The sequence below is a fragment of the Acanthochromis polyacanthus genome, chromosome 14, assembly GCF_021347895.1.
Source record: "Acanthochromis polyacanthus isolate Apoly-LR-REF ecotype Palm Island chromosome 14, KAUST_Apoly_ChrSc, whole genome shotgun sequence".
Classification (NCBI taxonomy): Eukaryota; Metazoa; Chordata; class Actinopteri; family Pomacentridae; genus Acanthochromis; species Acanthochromis polyacanthus.
In genome coordinates, this window is record NC_067126.1 from 23,023,295 (window position 1) to 23,046,970 (window position 23,676).

The 23,676-nt window shown below is 39.8% G+C and overlaps 2 protein-coding genes across 2 annotated transcripts in view; both read left to right on the forward strand.

The window, feature by feature from the left end:
- The first annotated feature begins 13,099 nt into the window (after positions 1-13,099).
- On the forward strand, positions 13,100-15,927 carry tmem177 (transmembrane protein 177). The gene is made up of 3 exons (XM_022204630.2): positions 13,100-13,247; positions 14,613-14,867; positions 15,102-15,927. Exons 2-3 carry the CDS (start codon positions 14,667-14,669, stop codon positions 15,831-15,833), a joined length of 933 nt encoding a protein of 310 aa, XP_022060322.1. The 5' UTR covers positions 13,100-13,247; positions 14,613-14,666; the 3' UTR covers positions 15,834-15,927.
- Positions 15,928-19,881: 3,954 nt separating this feature from the next.
- The window catches only part of ptpn4a (protein tyrosine phosphatase non-receptor type 4a), a 75,204-nt gene continuing 71,409 nt past the window's right edge, over positions 19,882-23,676 (forward strand). Inside the window, 1 exon segment of the mRNA XM_051958634.1 lies at positions 19,882-20,422. The gene's annotated coding sequence lies outside the window, so the exon portion shown is untranslated.

Consider the following 23,676-nt stretch of genomic DNA (forward strand, 5'->3'; position numbering starts at 1 on the left):
AATTAAAATTTGTCATGATGCAGAATTAACACATTTTATAATATTAGATTATAATTACTGGTGCATTCACGCGTTCATCACTTTAAAGGTGAAGCTGATTTTTTCAATTGATATCACCATTAAATTTCCTCCGTTAATTACTAACACTAAGGCAATGATTTTTTTTTTAAATTACAAGTTTTCTGAAAAAGTATTTTTATATGTGAAAATGAGGTAGTATCTATCTGAAAAGGTCCCAATTTGCATTCATTTCCTTGACCTGAAATTTGAATATTATTTAAAAGCAGCTTTGACATTTTTGTTTCATTTTGTTGACATATTAGAGTTTCTGTTTCTTTTTACAAAGGAGGGTTTGGATATTTGTTTTTATTCCATCATACATCCCAAAGATACTGCAAGCAGCGCCCAAAAACCTTTAGAAAAATAAAATTAAACTCCTAAATGTGTATTGTGGATATTTCTTTCCATTAGTCAGAAAGAGGACATGCTAATAAATGCAGGAAAAAGCAATATTTTCTGCATGTAGTGTCTCACCTTTTACTTCATTTACAGCTAGGTAGTATGTCAACTGCAATAAAGATTTTTGTCAATCTAATTATAAGGTGTCGCTGCAGAATAATTTATCTGCCCATGATCAATCTATCCATCCATTTTCTCTGAATTGTAGTGAAGTAGAAGTATAAACGAGCAGAAAATAGAACTTAGTTACTTTGCATCACTGTTTAGTAGACCCCATAGGAGCTCTTGTCTAATTATCATGGCATTAGAGGCTTGGGACACACAGAGCCACAAATCATGTATATTCATTACATTTAATGTACTGGCAAATTTAGTGACAGGTTTCAGCTCATTGATTCGTGTTGTTAGGTCTAATCCTGTTCTGGGTTACTATTCCAGACTGGCAGTTTTCTTCAGAACACACAAACTACTAATAAAAGGAAAAGCACAGGCATTACTGATAACATTAATGAGGGTTAGTGTGACACTGAGCCACAGCAGTAAAGCCCTGGAACCAAAGCAGCTACTGTCACCGTACTATTTAGACCTGTGTTTCAGAACTGTGTAATGTCAGAATGTCTTCTCTGGAAAGGATTGTGAATGATAATTGTGCCGTTTGCACGTAAATATACACTACCGTTCAAAAGTTTGGGGTCATCCAGAAAATTTCATGTTTTCCATGAAAACTCACACTTTCATTCATGTGCTAACATAATTGCACAAGGGTTTTCTAATCATCAATTAGCCTTTCAACACCATTAGCTAAGACAATGTAGCATTAGAACACAGGAGTGATGGTTGCTGGAAATGGGTCTATGTCCCTCTAAGCAGATATTCCAAATAAAAATCTTTTTTTTCCCAGCTAAAATGGTCATTTACCACATTAACAATGTCGAAACTGTATTTCTGATTCATGTAATGCTATCTTCATTGGGGGAAAAAAAATGCTTTTCTTTCAAAATTAAGAACATTTCTCAGTGATCCCAAACTTCTGAACGGTAGTGTAGGACACTGCATTTACTTTCATTTGTAGGATAAACACAAGCAGCCAAAAACTGCTTGTGCTTTTTTACTGCATAGTGTAAGTTTTAATTTGTACATATTATCAAATGGAAGTATCTTATGACTATGGCTTGGTATCTCATGATTACACTCTAAGAATACTGTTGTAGTTGTTGGGCTGCACATATTTGGAGCACACTTATGGCTTAGTTTAAAACCATGATTGCAAACTAGGTTGTTTTTGAGTGTAACTGTGTCTTTTGTTGTCTGTTCTAGCTGTACTCTCAACAGCACTGAAAAGGAGTTCATGCCTTCAATGGATTAAAATAAAGGCTGAATGAAAATGACTGGAATATGCTGAATCATAAGAGACAGAGCAGGGCTGTGTGTGTGTTCAGTACAGTAAGTGCAATAGAAAGCTATTGAGAATAAAAAGATAGAGAGGGGTTGTGTGACATTGAGAACAGCATTATAGCAGATGTTGTAGGTTACAATGTAATTTTAGTCAGCTGTAAATATGAATGCACTGAAATGTTTCCAAACAGACCTGTGCACATAACAACTGGTTAGAAATCATTTCTCAGGGATCACATTTATTCATAACATTCTATCAGATCCAATAACAGGCCGCTATACAACTATCTCAGTGCAACAGAATTATTGCATACAGTGTAACACTGAAAGTCACAGAGAGGCTGCCTTCTGACCGTCTTATTAATTGGTAACACTTGCTGGTAGCTACTTAAAAGAAGTGCTTCCGAGAAACCGCAGCGATTATAAGGTTGTTTGGGAGCAGGTGAGTGAATGTCAACTCAAAGCCACAGAGGACCAGAGTACAAACATGCAGGAGTGCTGATATCTCATTAGATCTGTCTGTACTGCTATATTATTTAAAGACCAATGCAGTATCTTGTTGTTAGTAAATAAGAGCACATATACATACATACAAATGCATGTACAGGCTATAGTGTGCTCAGAAAAACAAAACGTACACACACATGCATTTTACGCATTACTGGTATGACTGTTGATGATGAAATAGCCCATTACCACCGACCGACAGAAATATGTGTGTAAGTGAGAAAGATGTAAATAATTCAATTGAAGCAAGGAAGAGGAAGCCCGATATGCATTTTACCTCTGTAAGTAATCCAACATTAGATGTTTTATAACTCACTTTACTGTGACTAAGTGATGGGAAATGAAGTGGTCTCTTTTTCTCTGTATAGGCAGCGTTTCCAGGAAAGCCTACTCTGTCTAAAAGCATGTACTCAGATACACATCTCTACATCTAGCATGCATGGATACAGACTTCTTACTATACAATTATGTAATGTTAACAATCTTTTTGATCTTGATAGCATTGAATTAGCACATTTGCAAAGAAAATAATTATTGAATTCAAAGTATTTAGCTCCAAATATGAAGTGAAATGCAGTCAATACAGCTTCACTGAATGTTAAGGGAAACCTGTTATGCTTTCAAACAGATGAAAGTGTACATTGGTTTCAGTCAATTCAGCTTTCTTCCAGCATGCATGTGAGTGCAGAAATGTGTCACTATCTACAACTAGAAAAGCACTCAGAGAGTGCAGACCTCCTCCAAGGATAGAGAGGGAAACGGAAAGCCATGCAGTAAAGGATCATGAGCTGGAATAAAACCTGCGTCTCTGACACAGCTCTGTTTACGAATCACCTTCTTAACCAGTTGAGCTATCTGGACACCTTGCTCCAATTTGTTGGACGACATACTAACCTATGATGTTTTTGTCCTATTTTGGACCACATACTAAAACATACTAAAAAATTCAAAGTGATCCAGAATCCAGGATCCTTTCCGGTTTACAACCAAAATTTAATCAGCTCTTCCTCTTACCATAGTCTACATCCCCTCAAAATTTCATGTGAATCTGCCCAGGTGTTTTTGAGTTATCTTGCTAACAGACAGACAGACAGACGGACAGATGGACCAGACAGACACACAAACGCCGGGTGTCACATAACCTCCTTGGCGGAGGTAATAACTACTTAACACTGAACAGTTTTGGCAACATTTGAAATAGAGTTTGTTAAGGATAAGAAGACTGCTTGTGACTAAACATTACCATGTTAAAAATAAGAATGTAGCGTTTACCATGTTCAGTCTGAACTTCACATATTCCAGAAACGTTAATTTTAGGGAAATACATTGTCAAACATTTTATAAAAATGTTTTCCGAAAAACATATGGACTTCATTCACATCAAGTCCATATTTCGGCATTAAATCAAAGGTAAACAGGCTCTAGATGTCAGTATCAGCTCTGTGTGGACACAAGCATTCTGTTTTCCCAGTAATGTTCATCAAGGAGCCAGATACTTGCCCTGTTTGACGTAAGAACCTATTGATTTAGACTTTGGAAGACTTGTAGGAAGCAATCAAAAGGTGCTGAATTGACTGACTGGGTTATTGATTTATTCATTCATTAAAAGGTCACTCCAGTAGACTGGGCACCAAGTTGATGGGATCTTAATTTGAGAATTGATTCCTTTGTGTCTCCCGCATACTGCCTGTTTTTCTTTTGATTCTGCTGGTATTTGGAGGGCAGGGTCAGACAAAGGCCAGCTGGAGCCTCTTCTTGTGGCCACCCTGCACTTACAGTCACATGATATGTACAAATTGTGATGTTTATTTCCTCTTGAGGAACATCAAGAGGCTACAGGGTTCATCATGTTCACTTTGCAAAGTGCCAATGACATTCAGTGTCATGGGTCATTAAACACCAGTGATGTCTTTGTGTGTGTGTCAGTATTGATGCACCATCAGGGAATGCAAATATGTGCACATGCATCCACGTGTAAAGAAACAGTAAATCCAATGCCCAGCGTGGCCTCCTTAACCTCTGTGCATTTCCTCATCAGTGTCAGACTCCCCCACTTCTTGACTTTATGCAAGAGCACTCTGACATATGGATGGATCCAAGGGATCAGAAAGAAGGTAGCTTGTCTGAATATGTTTTTAGCATAATGTAAAAGATCTTCAATCTGAGTTTAGTCTTTTCAGACAGGTTTAAAATGACAAAGACCACCTGTAATCTCTTGCATGTTCAAGAAATCACATATATCCATCCATGCATTAGCTATACACCGCTTAATCCTCATTATGACCACGGGGTTGCTGGAGTCTATCCTAGCTGACTTAGAGTGAAGGCAGGCGATCTTAAGAGGAGTCAGGACCTAATTAGGAGGCCAGAGCCACCACAGTGAGCTTCAGCACTGCTCTTCACGAAGCCTATGGGTGACATCATGGAGGGCTCATCCAGTCTATGGTTCAGTTCTTTCCACAGTCAGAAGGATGTGACTTATTCAAGCATGCATTGTATTGAAGGCAGAAAAAGACACTGTAGAGATGTTGCCAGTCAATCACAAGATAGACACGGTCCTACATGAAGGTAAATATGATAATGGTATAAAAATATTCCCTTGTACTATTGTGCTTAGTTCCATTATTAATTTGAGATTTATAACTAAGAATAGAATAGAATAGAATAGAATAGAATAGAATAGAATAGAATAGGGGATTCTCTGTCTCTTTCTCTTCAAACACACACATATCACTCACACACACACACACACACACACGTAAAGACTTATACTTCCATTGCCTCCTGCCTGTTTCCATGGTGACAGTAGTGAGCAGTTTCTTTCTGCTGGAAACAGATGGTCTGACTTCATCACAATATGCACACATACACACACTCACACACACATACACTGTAAGTGGTTCACATTTACCATATTAGCATTTACTACAGTGGCTACTTGATAGTGTTCATTGGACTTATCCTATGCACAACCTTATTTTATCTGGACTCTACAACTGTTGTGTAGATAACTGTTGCAGCGTATTCCTCTCTGCATATGTGCATTTGCGAATCTCTCCAATGTTTTTTTAATTTTACAGATCCTGCAAATTCTAGCTGACAACATTTTTGATCTTTTTCAAGTTTCTATTTTAATGGAGGGACATAGTAAAATGTTGCATGTTAAAAGGGAATAAAATGAGCTAAAAACAACTTTAGGTGAGGAACATGTGAATGTATATGTGAGTTTTTTTGGTCCAAAGGAGAATGGCTGGTATTGCTTTGATTTACTGCACTTATTCTAAATTCCATCATATATATTGAAAGAGAAAAGTACATTCTTTGTTACTGTGAAAGTGCAAATAAAACACTAGAGAGATATTTTTTGGTGCAGTCAAAATGTTTAATTCAGTTAGGGTATTAAATGAACTAAACTGTACAAAAACACTTCTTGGGTTCTTCAGTAATAAATCTGTGATTCTTGCAACAATCAGTGGTAAATAAATAAAAGCAATGAAAGGTATAAACCTTTTCTCAGTAAACACAAATAAATATGTGAGCTGGTGGGTTGCATTCTATACAATTTTTTAAAATGGGTGTTAGGCTGCTCCATCCCAGAGTACTACCACCTCAACACTAGCAGCTACCACATCTGCCATCACAGATCACAATGCTATGTTAATCTAAGTATCCATACTGATGAGAACCCGCTGAATGAGACACATTTGGATTTTTACAGCAATTGCCCTTTGTGATTTGAATTCTTGCAATAAGAAGTCACCCCAGCATCATGAGATACTGACAGTTTTCTCACTATTAGGTGTACAAGTTTCACTTCCTCCTCTACATGACATCCTCGCATGTGCAGCCATTTAAATGCCAATGTTTCACAGCAGAATTGCCATATTGCAGGCTTCTTATTTTAAGCATAATGACTGTTCACATTAATTTTCTTCTCTGAAGTAAGACAAAATATACATACATAAGGTATTTGCAATTTAAAAACCACTTGACTTTTACTTTTAGTGACCTGTTCTATTCAAAAGTTACTCATGTATTCTGAACTCTGTTGGAAATGTATTCTTTTGATTTTTCTCTATAGTACTCAAATATATGCCAGATTATGGCTTATTTAATTGTTATAAAGAGCAGCAATGGAAAGTAATTAGGGACACAAAGTCAAGTACTGTGCTTGAGGACAATTTTGAGGTACTTGTACTCAACTTACTCAACAATATTGTGTTTATGGGGACAAAAGCACACATCATTTTACAGTTCATTACACTGGGAAACCTCCTTGGCCAATGTCTAGCTTTGAAAAGTTTTCCACACCACTTGCTGTTTTCTTTTATGAAGTCTACACAGCAGGCCTTAAGCAATGAGAATTTCTGCTTACATTTTATCATGGTGGTTAAATCAATCAATCAGTCAGTTATTTCGACTTTGTACTGCACTTTTCATACAAATAAAATGTAACACAATGTGCTTTACAGAACAAAAGGAATAAAAAAGAAATTAAAAACATTTAAAACAGCAGCCAGTACCTCTCAGCCGCCCTTAGATCTTCTGGAAGACTGCTACAGAGACATGCACAGTGATAGCAAAAGGCTGCCCAAACATGGGTTTTTGTTTTGACTTTAGGCTAAAGCTAAAAAGGAACTACTAGAAGACCTGAGGATCCAGTAGGTTTATACAGTTAAAATAAATCTGATAAGTAGGTAAGAATAGGGTCATTAAGAGCTTCACAAGTCAATAAAATAATCTTAAAGGCAGTTGTAAAACAGATAGGCAACCAGTGCAGATACTTTAAGTGTGTTTTATGTGTGCTCTCTTTCTAGTGTTAGTCAACACTGCTCCCTAGTTTTGAGGCAACTAAAGTGAAGATATACAGTAAGTCATGGGATGAACACAAAAAAAGTCACTGACTAATCCTTGGAGAACACTTAAATGTATCATTACGAAATGGAAGACATGCAGCAAATCTGACTTTGGCTGGCAGTCCTTAAAAATTGTGAGACCACACAGACACCAACTCCCCCGCTGTGAGGCATGGTGGTGACCAAGGGATGCTTCTCAGTAGCAAATGCTAGAAGGCTTGTAAAGGTAGAGGGAAAAATAGATACAGCAAAGTATAGGGAAATCCTGGAAGAGAACCTGATCCAGTCTGCAGGAGAACTGCAACCTGCATAAAGATTTCCAGCCTTCCAGCATAGCAATGACCTGCAGTATACAGACAAAGCTACACAGAAATAGTTCAAAGACAACAAGGTGAATGATCTGGAGTGGCCAAGTCAGAGCCCAGAACTCGATTCAATCGAGAATTTGTGTCTGGATTTGAAAAGGGCAATTCAAGAGCAGTTATTAGGTAAGAACATGGTAAAAGTGCAGTGTCCGGGTGTGCAACACTGATGGAGACCTATCCACTCAGGCTCAATGCTGTAATTGCGGTCAGACCTGAATGGGGTAAATACTTACGCAATCACTTATTTTAGATCTGTTTTTTATTAAAAAACATTAATTTGTATAAATCTGTTTTAATTTGAGGGCTGCATAGTGGCTTGGTGGTTAGCACTATTGCCTTGTAGCTAGAAGATCCCAGTTCACGTCCCAGACATCTCCAGATCTTTCCGTGTGGAGTTTGGGGATGTGTGTCATATTGTGCCTCATACCATGACCTAATGCAAAAATACATTTTATTTTATTGTAACATATTCCAAATGTATTTTCAGACTGTGATATATTGTGATTAATTATTTTTGAAGAACTGTTTCTTCAGGGAAGTGATTGTTTGTCTGTACATGTAGTCCTGCAACAGACTGACGACCAGTCTACTGCAGTCAGGGTGTCCCCTGTCTCCACCCTAAGTGAGCTAGGATAGACTCCAGCCCCCCGTGATCCTAATGAATAAGAAATAACTTGATCATGGATAGATACACAACATGGACAACATGGATACACACACAACAGACACACTATGTGCAATAAAGAACTGAGTCTTTCACTGGACTGCACTTTACACTCACCCTACTGCACATGTGCACTAACTTGTTTACATACTTATATTTTTGAGGATTTAAAAAAATGTTTTATTTATTTGTATATAGTGTGTCATTTTCTATTTTCATCTATAGCTTGGAGTCCCCAATCGTAATTTTGCTGTGTGGAAACACAATGACAATAAAGATTTTTGATTCTTGATGTTTTTTCCTTTGATATGAAAGAGTCTTTCTTTTGTAAATTCTTCTTAAAGGGCGAACAAAATATTAGCCATGATTCAGTTTTAAAGAGCAGTTGTAGGGGAAAACTTCCAAGGGAATAAATATTTTGATAGGCACAGTGATCTAATCATGAGTTACTATTAAATAAACCATGTGTCAACCTGCGGCTGCACATCCAGTCCAGTAGGTGGCGGTGTGGTGCTTCACATGTCAGCTGGTTCGCTAACAGACAGTGACGTATGAAGAGGAAATAGAAAGAAAGAAAGTTTTATTGTGAGTAAAATGCAGCAAGCTATACACAAAGTGGAGGAATGGACTATAAGGTGGGGTTTTAGATTTTCTGTCAGTAAGACAAAAACAATGTTTTTTACACGAAAAAAGGTTGATCAAGTAAATGTTAAACTGTATGGGATGAATTTAGAAAAAGTAAGTGAGTTTAAGTATTTGGGTATATGGTTTGATCCAAGGCTAACATGGGTGTTGCACATTAGTAAGGTGGTGGAAAAATGTAAGAAGGTGATAAATATTATGAGATGTTTGAGGGGTCGGGACTGGGGAGCTAGCCGGAATTGTCTTAAAGCAATTTATATTGCTATGGTCAGATCAGTGATAGATTATGGTTGTGTAGTTTACAGTTCAGCTGCCAAGACCAACCTGAAAAAATTGGAAGTTGTTCAGAGTCTTGCATTGAGGTTATGCTGTGGAGCAATGAAAACAACCCCAGTAGATGCCATTCAAGTGGAGATGGGAGAGATGCCATTAGATTTTAGAAGGATGCAATTAGCTCTGACTTACTGGGCTAATTTACAGGGACATAGACAAAGTCATCCGGTGTTGAACGTGTTGCAGCCAAGTCAGGAAAAAGAAAAGGTGCAGATTAATAGCTTTGGATGGGTAATAGAAAGCATGACACAAGAGTCCGGAATAGATCAACTTGAAATAAGTCCAACGGTTTCAATTTCTCTTATTCCTCCATGGTTACTGACAGAAATAAAGGTGGATCTAAGCTTATTGGAAAAGAAGTGTAGTAGTGGTTCTGTTAATGGGTATATTTCTTATGTTTATTCAAATGATTTGGTAATTTATACTGATGCGTCAAGGTAACTTACAGGTCAGGTTGGAGTGTCCTTTGTTATTCCTGAATTAGGCATTGCTATTAATAAAAGAACAAGCGACAAGTTATCAGTGTACACCGGGGAATTGGCAGCAATATTGCTGGCATTAAACTGGACAGAGGATAATGGAAAAGAGAGAACTGTGATTGCAACTGACTCCAGCAGTGCAGCAATAAGTGTTAAAAATTTGAAATCTGAGGCTAGACAAGATATTATATGTGAAATTGGTCAAGTAAGTTATAGGCTAGGGAGACAAGGCAAGCAAGTTATTATTTTGTGGGTTCCGGCACACATAGGGGTGGATGGAAATGAGTTAGCAGACAAGTATGCAAAAAGAGGGGCTGCTAAAAATGTAATTGACTTTCCCATGAAGTATAGTAGATCTGAAGTTAAAACAATAGTTAAAGAACAAATGAAGAAGAAATGGCAGAGACAATGGGATACCTGCTTGAAAGGTCGCTTTTATTACTCCATTCAAAGAAGTGTAGAGGGGAATTTAGTAGAACAGGGCTGTTTAGGCCGGAAAGAGGAGGATGTCTTGTCACGATTAAGACTCGGGCACACAGGGCTGAATAGCACTCTGAGAATTATTGGTAAGCATAATACAGGGGAATGTGAATGCTGTAGAGTGGAGGAGAATGTTGAACATGTATTGATTTATTGCCCCAAGTTTCAGCAGCAGAGAAGAGTATTCAAGAGGAAAGTCTGTGATAGTAAAATTAAATTCGAGATCAGGGAAATTTTGAGTAATTTATCTTTGAAACATGTTGCTAGAGCATTGCTTTTATTTATGGAAAGAACAGGTTTAAGAGAGAGGGTTTAAGGGCTGCTGGGGCCTTCCTGCCCCACACTCCATTCCAGAAGGTGGCGGTAATGCACCTAAAGTTGCGTGCCAACTGCCATTAAACAAAAAGAAGAAGAAGAAGAAGAAGGAAAGCAAGAAAGAAAGAAAGCAAACAGAGGAAAGAAAAATGTCGTCTATGTGGTCGGTCCCACAAGAAGACCTCTCCTGTCCGGTCTGCCGGGGCATTTTTAAAGACCCCGTCCTGCTTCCATGTAGTCACAGCATCTGTAAGTGTTGTGTGTTCTCCTGGTGGAGGGCCAAAGGAGCCCGGGAGTGTCCCTGCTGCCGGACCGTGTCTCATTCCAATTCGCCGCCTCGAAATTTGGTGCTCAAGAACTTCTGCGATGCTTTTCTACTGGAGGTACAATGTGGACTCGTCTGCCGTCTACACTACGAGAAGTTCAAGCTGTACTGCTTGGACGACCAGATGCCTGTTTGTGTCGTGTGTCGAGACTCCAAACAGCACAAAGGACACACTTTTATTCCTGCCGACGAAGCTGCAGACACATACAGAGCCGACTTGGGGGAATTCCTTAATCCCTTGAAGGAGAAACTGAAACACTTCAACGAAGTGAAAGGTAAATCGGAAAAAACAGATGAGGACATAAAGAATCAAACTCTGGAAACAGAAATGAAGATACGAGAGGAGTTTAGGTTGCTGCATGAGTTTTTACAGTCAGAGGAAGAGATGAGGATTGCAGCACTGAAAGATGAAGAGGAATGTAAAAGAAAGAAGATGAAGGACAAGATCGAAGGTTTGACCAGGGAAATAAACGCCCTGGAAAGTACCATCAAAACCATAGAAAGCGGGCTGAGGGAGGAGGGTGCGTCTTTCTTGTTAAAAGCTGATGCTTTAAAAAAGGAAGCTCAGCGTCCTCTGCCTGAGCCAAAGGAGGAGGAGACAGGAGCCCTCATCAATGTGGCCAAACACCTGGGGAACATGAGCTTCAACGTGTGGCACAAAATGAAGCATTTGGTGTCGTACAGTCCTATAATCCTGAACCCCAACACTGCCCATGAAGAACTCCACCTGTCTGACAGCTTAACCAGTGTGAGATGTGGACTGACAGTGTCCCGTCCTGCAACCCCAGAGAGGATGGAGCGGCACCGCAGTGTCCTCGGCTCTCAGGGCTTCATCTCTGGGATTCACAAGTGGACCGTGGAGGTCACGGATAATCCGGTATGGGCACTGGGCGTGATAGCACAAGATGCCAAGAAGAAGGAGAACATAACATCTGGTTTGTGGATGCTGAGGTTCGGTAATGGTACATTCACAGCGTTCTCCCCATCACGTCCAGCCTCCGTCATCCCACTGAAGGGCAGGCCCCGGAGGATCAGAGTGAAGCTGGACTTTCACCAAGGGAAGCTGTCGTTCTCTAATCCAGACACTGACACAGTCATACACACCTTCACTCACAAATTCACCAACAAGCTGTTTCCATACATCAACACCTGGAAAGACCTCCCACTGAAGATTTTACCTGTGCAACCATCTGTAACACTGGAGCAGTGCTGGTGAATTATAAGGCAAGGTTTGTCCTGCACAGGGCAAAGAGGTCTGACCTAATATCAAAGGAAAATCATAAATACTAAAATGAGAAGAATGTGATTTTTAAAAAAAAGCTATATATGTTATTAAATAGTTTTAAGTAGGTGAGTCATTCATTCAGGTATAATAGATGTTTTTGATCTTTGAATGGTCAAAGAACAGGGAAATGCATAGGTTAAGGTAACACACAGTCAGTGCCTTTACTGCAAGTAGACTGATGATGTTCACTGTCAGGTTCACTCTGAGCAAGAAAAGCCTTGCAAGTAAAACAGGAATTCATTGATAACCACAGGTGTCTTCAATTGATTTATTAATAAAGTTAGTCTCCGTTTGCTCATCAGAAACACAAATGGGGATCTTGGGGACCAAATGGTAGGAGATGAGTTTTCATTTGTATTTAGTTGCTTCCTTTTTTCATTGTTTTTGTTGTGGTTCTTTATTTTGCACAAGGTACCATCGGTGTGTGTAATGCTATACAGATAAGATTTTGATAAGGTTTTGATAAGAGGATTTATTTTTCCTTTTTTTCAAATTTCAAACGTTTTTGGTTTGTTAAGAAATTACAGTTATATGCTGTATAAGTGCTTGAAATGTTCTTCGTTGCTGAGCCATAGTGCCTTATTAAAGTTGTTTTAATTTCTTTATGCATACCTTTAAAAGGATCAGCTTGCAATAAATTTATTGGGTTTATAGTGGCATATCTGAAAAAAAAAATAAAGCTTAGTAAAAAAACAATGAAAGATATGAAGCATAATCTCTGTGTGAATTCTACGGCTATCCACTGCATCATGGGTTCTGGCAATGTTTCCTAATTGTGCTAACTAATGTGGTACAACTGCATCCGTTCAGCACAAAAATCACACATTGCACAATAAAGCTGCCTGAACAACCTGTGTCAAAAGGAGCATATATATGTGTGTGTGTGTGTGTGTGTGTGTGTGTGTGTGTGTGTGTGTGTGTGTGTGTGTGTGTGTGTGTGTGTGTGTGTGTGTGTGTATACATACATACATACATACATACACACGTATGTATATGTTCCGTGATAACGACAAAATCACTCGAGTCTAATGAACTGCAGAAGAAGAACTGTCGTAAAACGTTATTACGACAGTTACATCACTTTACGGACATCATGTAACTTTGCTGCCTGTCCACTGTCCTTGTAAAGATGTACAACACATGTGAGTGTTTACTACTGTTTGCTGGTTAAACAGAACATTTAGCCATAGTTTCAGCCAGACTGTGTTTGCATTTCGTGAATCGAAGCGGTTTCAGCTGCGGGTATATATTTAATGGTTCGGTTAGTAACAGTCGGCAATGTAGCTAAGCCAGATAATGTGTTGTAAAACATTATTCCCAACTTAAGTCTGTCGATTTGCAGTGATATGAGTAATCTTATGCAGTTGCTGTTTCGTTTCTACGTGTTTCAGCTATCTTTAAATACACAGACAATGATTAGCAAGTGCTGCTATGTTAGCATACATCCTGTGTTGATGTGTCTTTTCCCCGTCATATGTTTCTCGTTACCTTAACCTGGACCAAACCGTATCCTAACTCTAAACACCGAGCTCCCGGAAGAGTCAATAGAAGAAAGTTTAACAACTAAATTCAAGGGTTCGTTTACTTTTCCTACCAGCACTGAGAATGTTAAATGGAGGTGCCTAAGGAAAGATATGGACGTTTACATATATAATTTTGACCCCTAAGCGAAAATGCAGAAGAGTCCGACTATTAAGATAAGTTTCAAAATATTCTTTCAAGACTAGGAAGCACAAGTCTACAAGCCCACCATGATGCTATGTATAATCTTGTTTGAAATTATGGTCAGTTATTCAGATTTATTCCCCAGTATGAACTGTTAGCATCTCAGTATGGTCTTTTCATATGCTGGAAGTGCATCATCAACAATATGAACAGTCAATGCCATGGTTGAGCAGTTCCACCTCTAAACTGCAGTGTACTGATGACAATTTCAAAAACATGAATTCAAATTTTTAGGGTTTATTACAGAGCAAACAAAATTTATCCTGCCAGCTTCTGGGGTTTTGATTTCCTGTGGTATTACTATGACCTCAAAGCATGCATGACGAGTTATTCCATTGTTACAGCTTGTACTTGTGTGATATAGAATAGTTTTTAAAATATTTATGTCGAATTAGGTGAGCTGGGTGCTTGAACTGCTGTGAAAAGTTAGGTCTAAGCCATTATAAGGCAGGGGGGATTATTTTAATGGGGAAAAAATGTGAATATTCTAAACAGAGATGAATTTTTACTAGTTAGACCAATGACCAGAGAGGGACTTGAATCTTGAGGACGTGTTGACAGTGTATTGTGAAGATACATCCTTTAACTGGTCATTGTAATGAACTGAGTGTACCAGAGGCCTCGTTCACCCATTCACACACATACATTCACAGACCAATGGCGACAGGACTTTCCAACATGACAACTATCATGTTTCTGTGAAGACTTGATTTCTAAATCTTCTGCATGACGTACAAGCAGGTTGGTATACTCATGAGTGTATGTGTCTTTCTCCTTCACAGATGTCACCTACTGAAGCTAGCTGACACAAAATCAATCAAGAGCAGAGACGCAACATGGCGTCTCGTTTCCTGAAGTACACGGTACTTCTTCAGAAGTACCGGACTCCGCTGCTCATTGCGAGCTGTGGTGGGGTCTTTGCGGCCAACATGTTCTACCATGTTTGCCCTGACATATCCTACCGTCAGCTCTATCAAGCCTGGTACAAAGGAGAGCCTGTCACGCTGTCTGAAAAGCTGGAGGAGGTTTTTCAGCAGGTAGTGTATGTGTGTGTGCAGAGGTTCCTCCTTAAGGTCACATTAAATAGCATTAAATTTAATTAGCTCTCTACAATTGTTTGCAGAGGTTGTAGATGAAATAAAATGACATTACACCTAGAAGCACACTTAATTGGCAACCATTGTCCAGTCACAAAACATAAAATTTAAACTTCATGGAGAAAAAAAGTGACATCAATTCCAAGTTTGATTTATTGTTGTTTTCGTTTGTAGGTGTTGAAGGACTATAGCATCAACTCCGCCAAGAATTTCTCTGCCTTTGCGTCCTTTGGCTTCCATCCAGTCGGTGCTGGTGTTCCATGGCTTCCCGCAGGGGCCCAAATTGGCATCCCAGCTAACTTTAACAGCACTACTGATGACCCAAGTGGAATAACCAACCGCACCATTTTCATCAATGGCAAAACAGTGGACTGGAGCAGTGAAACCGGTTCTGCTCTGAAGGAGGCCCTGGTGTTTTCCACTGACGCACAGAAGTTTGCCATCGCGCGAGAGGTGGCCCGCCTGCAGTCTGGAGGACCTATTGTAAGTGCTGCTGTCGCCCCGTTCTGTCTGGGTGGGGTCTGGGTCTACAGCGTGGTGTTGAAGCAGGTGTTTGGGCTTCACACTGGGCCTGTGCTGCTTCGTGGAGCTGCAAACATGCTGGCGCTGGGCATCGGTGCTGTTTCTTACATCCTCACCTCAGATGCCGTCAGCCAGTGGATTGACAACAGCTCAGACCGGCGTGCAGCTGGAGTGTCCCGCGATTATGCCAAAGGAGGGGTAGAATTTTACGATAAAATTCTGTCCAGAAACAAGACATTGCGCTCACTAATGGGGCAGAAGGGAGAGGAGATGTATGCTCCCAGTGGGAACTTGTTTCCCGCTCACATCCTTCAACTGAAACACACACCATACACATCCAGGAGGGAAGGGATCCTCGCTCTGCTGAAAGAAGAGAGAGGGTGAAAAGACAGCTTGTGTTGAGAATTAAGCAGATGCCACCTGTAATGATCTACTGTAAGTTATGCTTTTCTGTGAATAAATTGTTTTAAGAATGGCAGACTAGGTCAATGAGATTTTTTGTTGCAAAACCAGGCCCAAGGAGTGAACACATTTTTAATAGAAATGTCCAACCCTCATGTACTAAGTGGTGGTTTTGTGTTTCATAAATCTTGAACTGTAGAACAGTAAACTCAGAGGGTTTATCTGTAGGATACAGTGAAATAAGGAAGGGCCATAATACTTAAAATCTGTTAAGTTCAATGTATATTTTGTTCACCCATTTTATAAAAAAACAGCACATTTCCTTGCATACATGTATTGGTATCTGTTGTTAAGTTTTTAGTGTAGTTTTGTTTTTATTTGCCCTCATTTTGAGATGTTAAGTTAATAGAAGAGTGAATAGAGTTTGTCTCTCAGGGATACTGACTGACAACACCTCTATGGACAACACAAACATGTAGAGTGTACTTGTTGGTGTGTTTTTAAAACCAAAAGAGAACAATGTGATACCACTGATTAGTATGCTCAATAAACACCTCAACATATCAACTGAAATACAAGCTGGCTGTTATCGGTGATAAATCACTGACAATATAAAGCAAAGGGAGCACTGGAATAGGGCTCCACAGTGGAACTTTCGCCTTGCAGCAAGAAGATCCCCAGTTCAAATCCCGGAATGGGCCTGGGATCTTTCTGCATGGAGTTTGCATGTTCTCCCTGTGTATGCGTGGGTTTTCTCCGGGTATTCCGGCTTCCTCCCACAGTCCAAAAACATGCTGAGGTTAACTGATAACTCTAAATTGCCTGTAGGTGTGAATGTGAGTGTGATTGTTTGTCTGTATATGTAGCCCTGCGATAGACTGGTGACCTGTCCTGGATGTCCCCTGCCTTCACCCGAGTCAGCTGGGTTAGGCTTCCAGCACCCCCCGCGACCCTAGTGAAGATAAAGCGGTGTCTCAAGAATGGATGGATGGATGGGAGCACTGGTGTTTGGTCGAAGGTGCCCTCTGCTGGGCAAATAGTGTGAACCTGAAATGGTAGCCACACGTAGCAAGTGGTGGAAGGGAATACAAATTATTTGATGTAGTCATGTAGGCCAGTGGCACACACGCACACACACATCTACTTCCATGTCCATATCCTGATAAGTAAGAGCTGTTTGGCAGCACAAGAGGGAACTGTACAGTATTAGGCAGGTGGTTTCATTTACATTTAATTTAATAATGGCATACCTAAGGTGTGCCGTCTGAAAGACACATTAGGCAGCTTAAACTGATGATGGGGAGTATACTTTTAATTCACGTGTGATTATTCTGTATTATACTATATATAATATTAGTTTCTACACATTTAAGCACAATGAAGGCAGGGCTAAAAAGGATATTTAAAGGGCAGCATTTCTTGTCAGAAACTATTTCCTGTTTGCTCTAGATAATCCAGAAACTTTAGTGGGAACAGTAATCACTGGAACTACATTCTTCCAAAGGTGTTTTTAACATTTGTCTTGAATGATGGCCAGATTGTTTCGAAAATAGGCACATAGTGTATATCAATACTATCACTGGAACTTCATTATTTCTGATTTTACTTAAAAAAATTATTAGATCAGTTCCTGGAGATAAAATGAAATTACTACAATTCAGTATCATCCAACAAATTTTGAGTTTTTTTGTGTTCATATGCTCAGCTGAATTCTTTCTTGTAACTTTCTGCAGAAAAATAGCAACTCGTTACTCAGTGCTGCTAAAGAATCTGAAATAAACACCAACATCCTCATTTACCGTATCTGCAGCTGTGTTACCAGTCAGTGAAGGACAGGAAAACCCATTATGATGGAAAGGAAGTACGTTGGAACTCTACTGTTTGTGTTTTGTGCATGAATATGGAATTTTGGCAAAAGACGGAACCGTCCCTCACAGCGGGACAGATCACAGTACACACACTTTAACTAGACATCATGATGTGAAGCTGACTAATATGGTATTTTCCAAGTAAATTTATTTAAAGCTTCCATCTTTCTTTTGTTAGTCATTGAATTGTTCTCACAAATAATGAACAGCAATGTTCTTGCATTCATCACAGATTTGAAAAAAGAACCTTTTAAGAGAGCAACACTAAGAGCCCATTATCTGAATGACCCCAGCTAAACTGTTAAGTGATACTAATCTCAATATGCATCTTTTGGCCACTCAGAACTCATCATATAGCTCTCAGATTCCCCGAGGTCAGCTGTCTGCTTATTAACAAGGTTTAGATAGGGTGTTTTAATTATATTACCAATCTTCTACCCCGTGGACTGAACTAAATATAGAAGTATGTAATTAATAATGTTGCAGAGACCTACACCAACACTTTTTTCTTTACATCAGTGTCCTTTTGATAGACCTAACAAAGACAAAATCAAAACTATCGGGCACTTTTTCTGAATAAAATTCAGATTAAGATGCATGAAGCTGAGAGAACTGGTGTAAAAGAGAAGGCAAGCTTGTGGTGTTGCTCTATGTACATCAGCAACCACCATTGCTGTGTTATTGCCCTGAAACAAGCAGCTGAATTTGCTCCCGATCCACGATTATGCAGCAGATTATGGACACTGTTACACATAGACACTTGTTCCAAAAGTAATCCCCTGTTAGGTCATACAACTTTGATTTAAAAAAAAATAAATGAAAAAGTTGCAAAGAATATAATGTAATCCTGTCAATCAGTTTTGAATTTTTTTTAGGTCTACTTCATCATTTCCCTGACAACAAAGTGTCTTTTGGAATATGCATATCAGCAACACTGGGGTTATTGTCTTGATCTCACCACTCCGCTTCATCAGCTTACTTCATTGTAGGGGACCGACTGAGTTATCTGCACACAGGCCCATTGTTTGTCGCTCTGTAGCCTGTTTTCGGATGAACCACTTGAGGTCAGTACAGCCCACATTACAAGTCTCATAGTTCGGGATTATTTTTCTTTTACAGTATTCATGAATGACGAGCTACAGATTAATTTGGCCTGAATGGGGAAGATTGGATGTTTTTTTTTTAAATAATGTTTTTTAAAAAATATTCATAACTAGATTTATTTTTAAAGTCATGCTGATTATTCTGAAATTCTGACTTCTGAAGAAATATCCATCCATCCATCCAGCTATTATCTATGCACTGATTAATCCTCATTAGGGTCATGGGTGGGCTGGAGTCTATCCCAGCTGACTTGGGGTGAAGGCAGGGGAGACTCTGAACTGGTCACCAGTCTATCAGAGGGCTACATATACAGACTAACAATCACTCCTGAAGAAACAGTTCTTTAAAATAATAAATCATAATATATCACAATTTCAAAATAAATTTGGAATATTTTACAATAAAATAAAATGTATTTTTGCATTAGGTCATGGTATCAGGCACAATATGACACACATTCCCACTGCTCCTTCTTGGTTGATTTGATATAATTTTCCATTTTTATGGCCTTTTAAAGTGAGAATAGATTCCTTTTCAGGATTCATTTATTTTTATGAGTGTATATTGCATCATTTTGGAATGTATTTGCCACATTAGAGCATCCAAATACTTTTAAGGTCTACGGAAGGAACCAAACATTGTTCATGCAGCTTCCCAATTTTCTGTTATGCGGATTATTCTGTGATACAGGTAGGGCCAATATTTTTTGTATGAAATAAATATTTAAAGCTATGATATCTTATTTTTTCCAGTTTATGAAAATTTAAGTGATTTTTACGTTCTGCAATATGTTAGGGTTACATACTCCACCTGCTGTTAAATTATTCAGCACATTCTCATACATTTTGCAGCACGTATTATGATAATGGGAACAAACTTTGGTCAGATATTGAGTGAATGGCAGTATTTGGCTGACATAAGAGAACTGTCAATGCAGCTGCATGTGTGAATTATGTTTTATAGCAGCTCTACGTACCCGGGTGCGCTCAAAAATAAACAGCGCGCCTCCCGTCCCGTGGCCCCGCCCCTGTGCGCTCGCTTTGCGCCATTACGTCGGTGTACAGATCGCTGCTGTGCTGCAAGGCAGACAGGCAAAGCAGCTGCAGAGAGAGCAGGGAATGCTGACAACAACGGGCAGGCTCATGTTGGGGAAGTCAGAAACGCAACATTTGCCTGTATTGTGATTTGATGTACAATATTTTCCACGCCTAGCCTTTTTTGCTCTTCGCATATTCTTTGTTTCGACGCATACGTGGGATTATATTTCTCGTTCTGTCGACCTGAAATGACTGCTAGTCGCCGCGTCTAGCCAATGGTTGCTGCGGGGGCTCCTGTCTTGTGGATTATCCGTCGTCGCCGAGGAGCCAGTCGCATGGTCGAGCCCGGAGGAGGCCCCGCTCTGCTGGATGGATGTGTGTGAAGCAGCGCCGAACTCCGAGTACTGATGAAGACGGTGATAGTGATGATGCTCCGGTTTCATCGGCAGTGGGTGAACTGATCTTGGATGTTCGGGCTATATCGCCCCTACACAAACCATTTCCTCATACAGCTAAAATTATATTCCTTAAAAACTGGACGCCCCTGGAGCAGTTTATGACGGTAAGAAAGACGCTCATTCACAGGCCACCAGTTTTTACTGCCAGTTGACGTTAGCTAGCTAGCTAGCTTAGCGCTGTCACTTTTATCCAAGTTGCTCCCCTCACAGCTAAAGCGGCTAATATTGCGAAATAACACCGGTATAATGCTCTCCCAGATGAACCGCTTTGTAATTACACTTGCACCCAATTGAACAAAACGAAAGGAACAAACTAAATATGCATTTTATTCCATAACCTTAATAGCCAGTGGTTGTGTAGCCTGCTTGTTAGCTAGCTGTTTCTTAGCCCATTCAATATCTCGCAGCTTACTTTGCGTAGCTGCGAAACAAGAGCTAATTCAATGTGCGCAGTAATAATGTGCATTTATATGTTAACTGAATCAATAAAACTTTGTTTCTGCTCAGCGAATCCGACATATTTGTATAGATAAGTTAAATAGGTCGTTCTTGGCTCATTCATTGGCCAGTGTACAATAAGCCCTTTAATGACGGAGCCCAGTTAGCGTTCAGTGCGGAGACAGTTATGCAGCTTTAAAATGCTTTTATCACGTAATAGCAATTAATTAGTGATTATTGTGTGATTTGCGTTGCTTCGGCACAAGCGTTGTTTGTCTGAGCAAATGTGTTTATCTTAACATATAGCGTGAAGGCTCAGCCGACACAGTGGATACAACAGAGTTGGTTGTGTGTGTGTTTTTTGTCATTCATTGCTAAATAATTGGTGAAGCAGCGCTTGTTACAGCTGCTCTCATGTTCATGTCACATTCTAGAAATGTCACCCGAGAGGGGGCCTGCGTGGATAAGCCGCTTTGTGAGACCCTGCTTTTGGTCGCATCAATGATTGTTCGGGTTTTTTTTCCCTCCTTTTCTTGGCTAAGTCAGTGATAGAGACGGTGTGCTGGCCGAAAAGCTCTTAATTATGAGCTGTTAAGTAATGGATGTGAGGGTTTGCTTTGATGAGGCGTCCTCCTTTTTTCGATGACGTAATCCTCCACCATCCGTGCCACATCTTTTGGGTCGCAGTCGGTTCCTCTGCTGCCTGCTGCTCGCCAGTCTGCTGCCGCTGCTCAGATCATATGGACCCTGCTCTGTCCTGTTTGTCTAGCCTCTGTGCATCACTCCCGGGCTCTTTCTAGCCCCTTTCGCAATCAAAGCTGCAAAATTACTTGAGAGCCATGTCACAATTGGCCATGAATGGGATCTCAGTTTGGAGCAGCAAAGCAATGAATTGTGAATGAAATCTATTTGTGGGTTTGATGTTCTCCAAAACAAAGTAGCCCCATAAGTGTGGTTGGGGATCCCCAGGGATCCCTGAAGGGACCAACAGAAGCCCTCCACACCCCCAACCAACATGACATACTCTACATATCCTGTCATTTTACCTTTTGGGCACCATTAAATATTTTGATAGGAGCAATTCTACAGTAATTTTTTTTTTCTGAAGAAACCCATTTAAACAAAAATACCTAACAGATAGAGGTCCAGAAATGTGTTTGAGCTAGTGTTTGTTGTTGGTCTTGACCCGGATGCATGTGGGAATCCCTGTCTGAGGCTGATGGTTTGCTGGAGCTGAACTACTTATCTTGGGAATTAGGCCTGTCATGCTGCACATTTTTATTTAGGACACCATTTCAGGCTGTTGATTTCTCCATATCATTTGTTAAACTGCGTTTGCTAGGATTAGTTTGCTAGACCTGTCTGAAAAGTATGTGGCACAGACTTGTTAGCTTGTTCTATCCTTAGTTTTGTACATGGCATGTCACTTTACAGCTGTATAATGCTGATATTGCTATCAAATACAAGTAGCAAGATGTCACAGTTGTGATATCATTGTGAATATGCATTTGTTATTGCTGTTTAAACCACTCTGAAAGCACCAGTAAAACTGTGCAGAATTTGGTTTTGTGCTCAATGATTGTAAAGATAAGGGAGTAAAATATCTATGTTTCTTCTAATGCACAAACTTTGATAAAGAAAGAGAGTACCGTCTCTGATAGCTGGAACATACATAGGGCTTTCAGACTGTGCTTTGGCACTGGTGGTACTTTAATTTATCTAACTAAGGCCGAGCAAAGTTTGTTTTCATAAAATAAAAATGCACTCTTACCGTTTTTATTTTATGCACATTATAAATTCATAAATGGTGTGCTGAGGAGAATCCTGAGTTGAACTCGAAATGTCTTTCCTTTGCTCTGCCCAACCTAAAGTGGTCCTGGATTTTAGAAGTGGAATGGACTCAGGTGGTCAAGAATAAATTGCCTGTGGCACTAGCCCTGGTTTGCTTGAGCAGTGCACCTGAACCTGCCATCACTGTAGTGTACAGCAGAAATGTGGGTATGAGACAGAGAGAGCATGAGCAGAGGGTAAGAAGGAGATGATATGGACGGAGGGAGGAAGGGGCACAGGTGTGGCAAGGGTAATTGGGATAAACTGCACCTGCTAGCAGAGGACAGGGGTTCCCAAGGGAGAAACAAGGTTGGAGTTAGGTAGTAGCCTATCATCAGATACCATGGCAACTTGCTCACATTTAAGTGTAATTGATGCTTGCTTGTATTTGCAGCCATCCTGACTCATGTTCAGAATATTATGTTGGTTGATAACAGAAAACAAATGACTAGTTGTTTCAGTCACTTCAGTTGAAATCCTTCTGCGTCTTGGGCCATTGACTGCAGACTAAGACAACAAGAGCAAGAATTAGGTTACTTTCGGAATCTTGTGAGTTATTTCTTCTCCATCCATAGTTTTCTAAGATGTAAAATAGGGAACAATGTTAAAGAATTTTGTTTTACTACCGGTAGTGCACGTGCAGTGCTTTGGGTGGTGGGTGCAAGCATAACACTGCTTGATTAATGTCAGTGTCTAAAATTCTTGTCCCCTTTGGCATCCTTAGACATCCCATTGGCAATTTATCATCATTCCATTTTTGCACATAGATCTCTACAGGTTTCATGACTGTCGGGAAGATGCATAAAGTTGACAACCTCTTGGTTAAACATCGTAAACTGGCCTACATAACAGAAGGGTCAAAGGTTAGCCATTGTTCTTTGAAAGGCGTAAATGTGTATACACTGTGGGATGGGCTAGAAGCACAAAATGTGAGAGACTGTGTGGAAAACTGTATGTTCAATGATTCTCTGTTGCACAAGATGTAAATGCTTGGTGGGTCATGTGCAGAAACAGTGGATACAACTGACTAAAATTCATTTCCTTATGTATGTGAGGTACTGTAGGTCCTGTTGCTGTTTTTCTGTGTTGT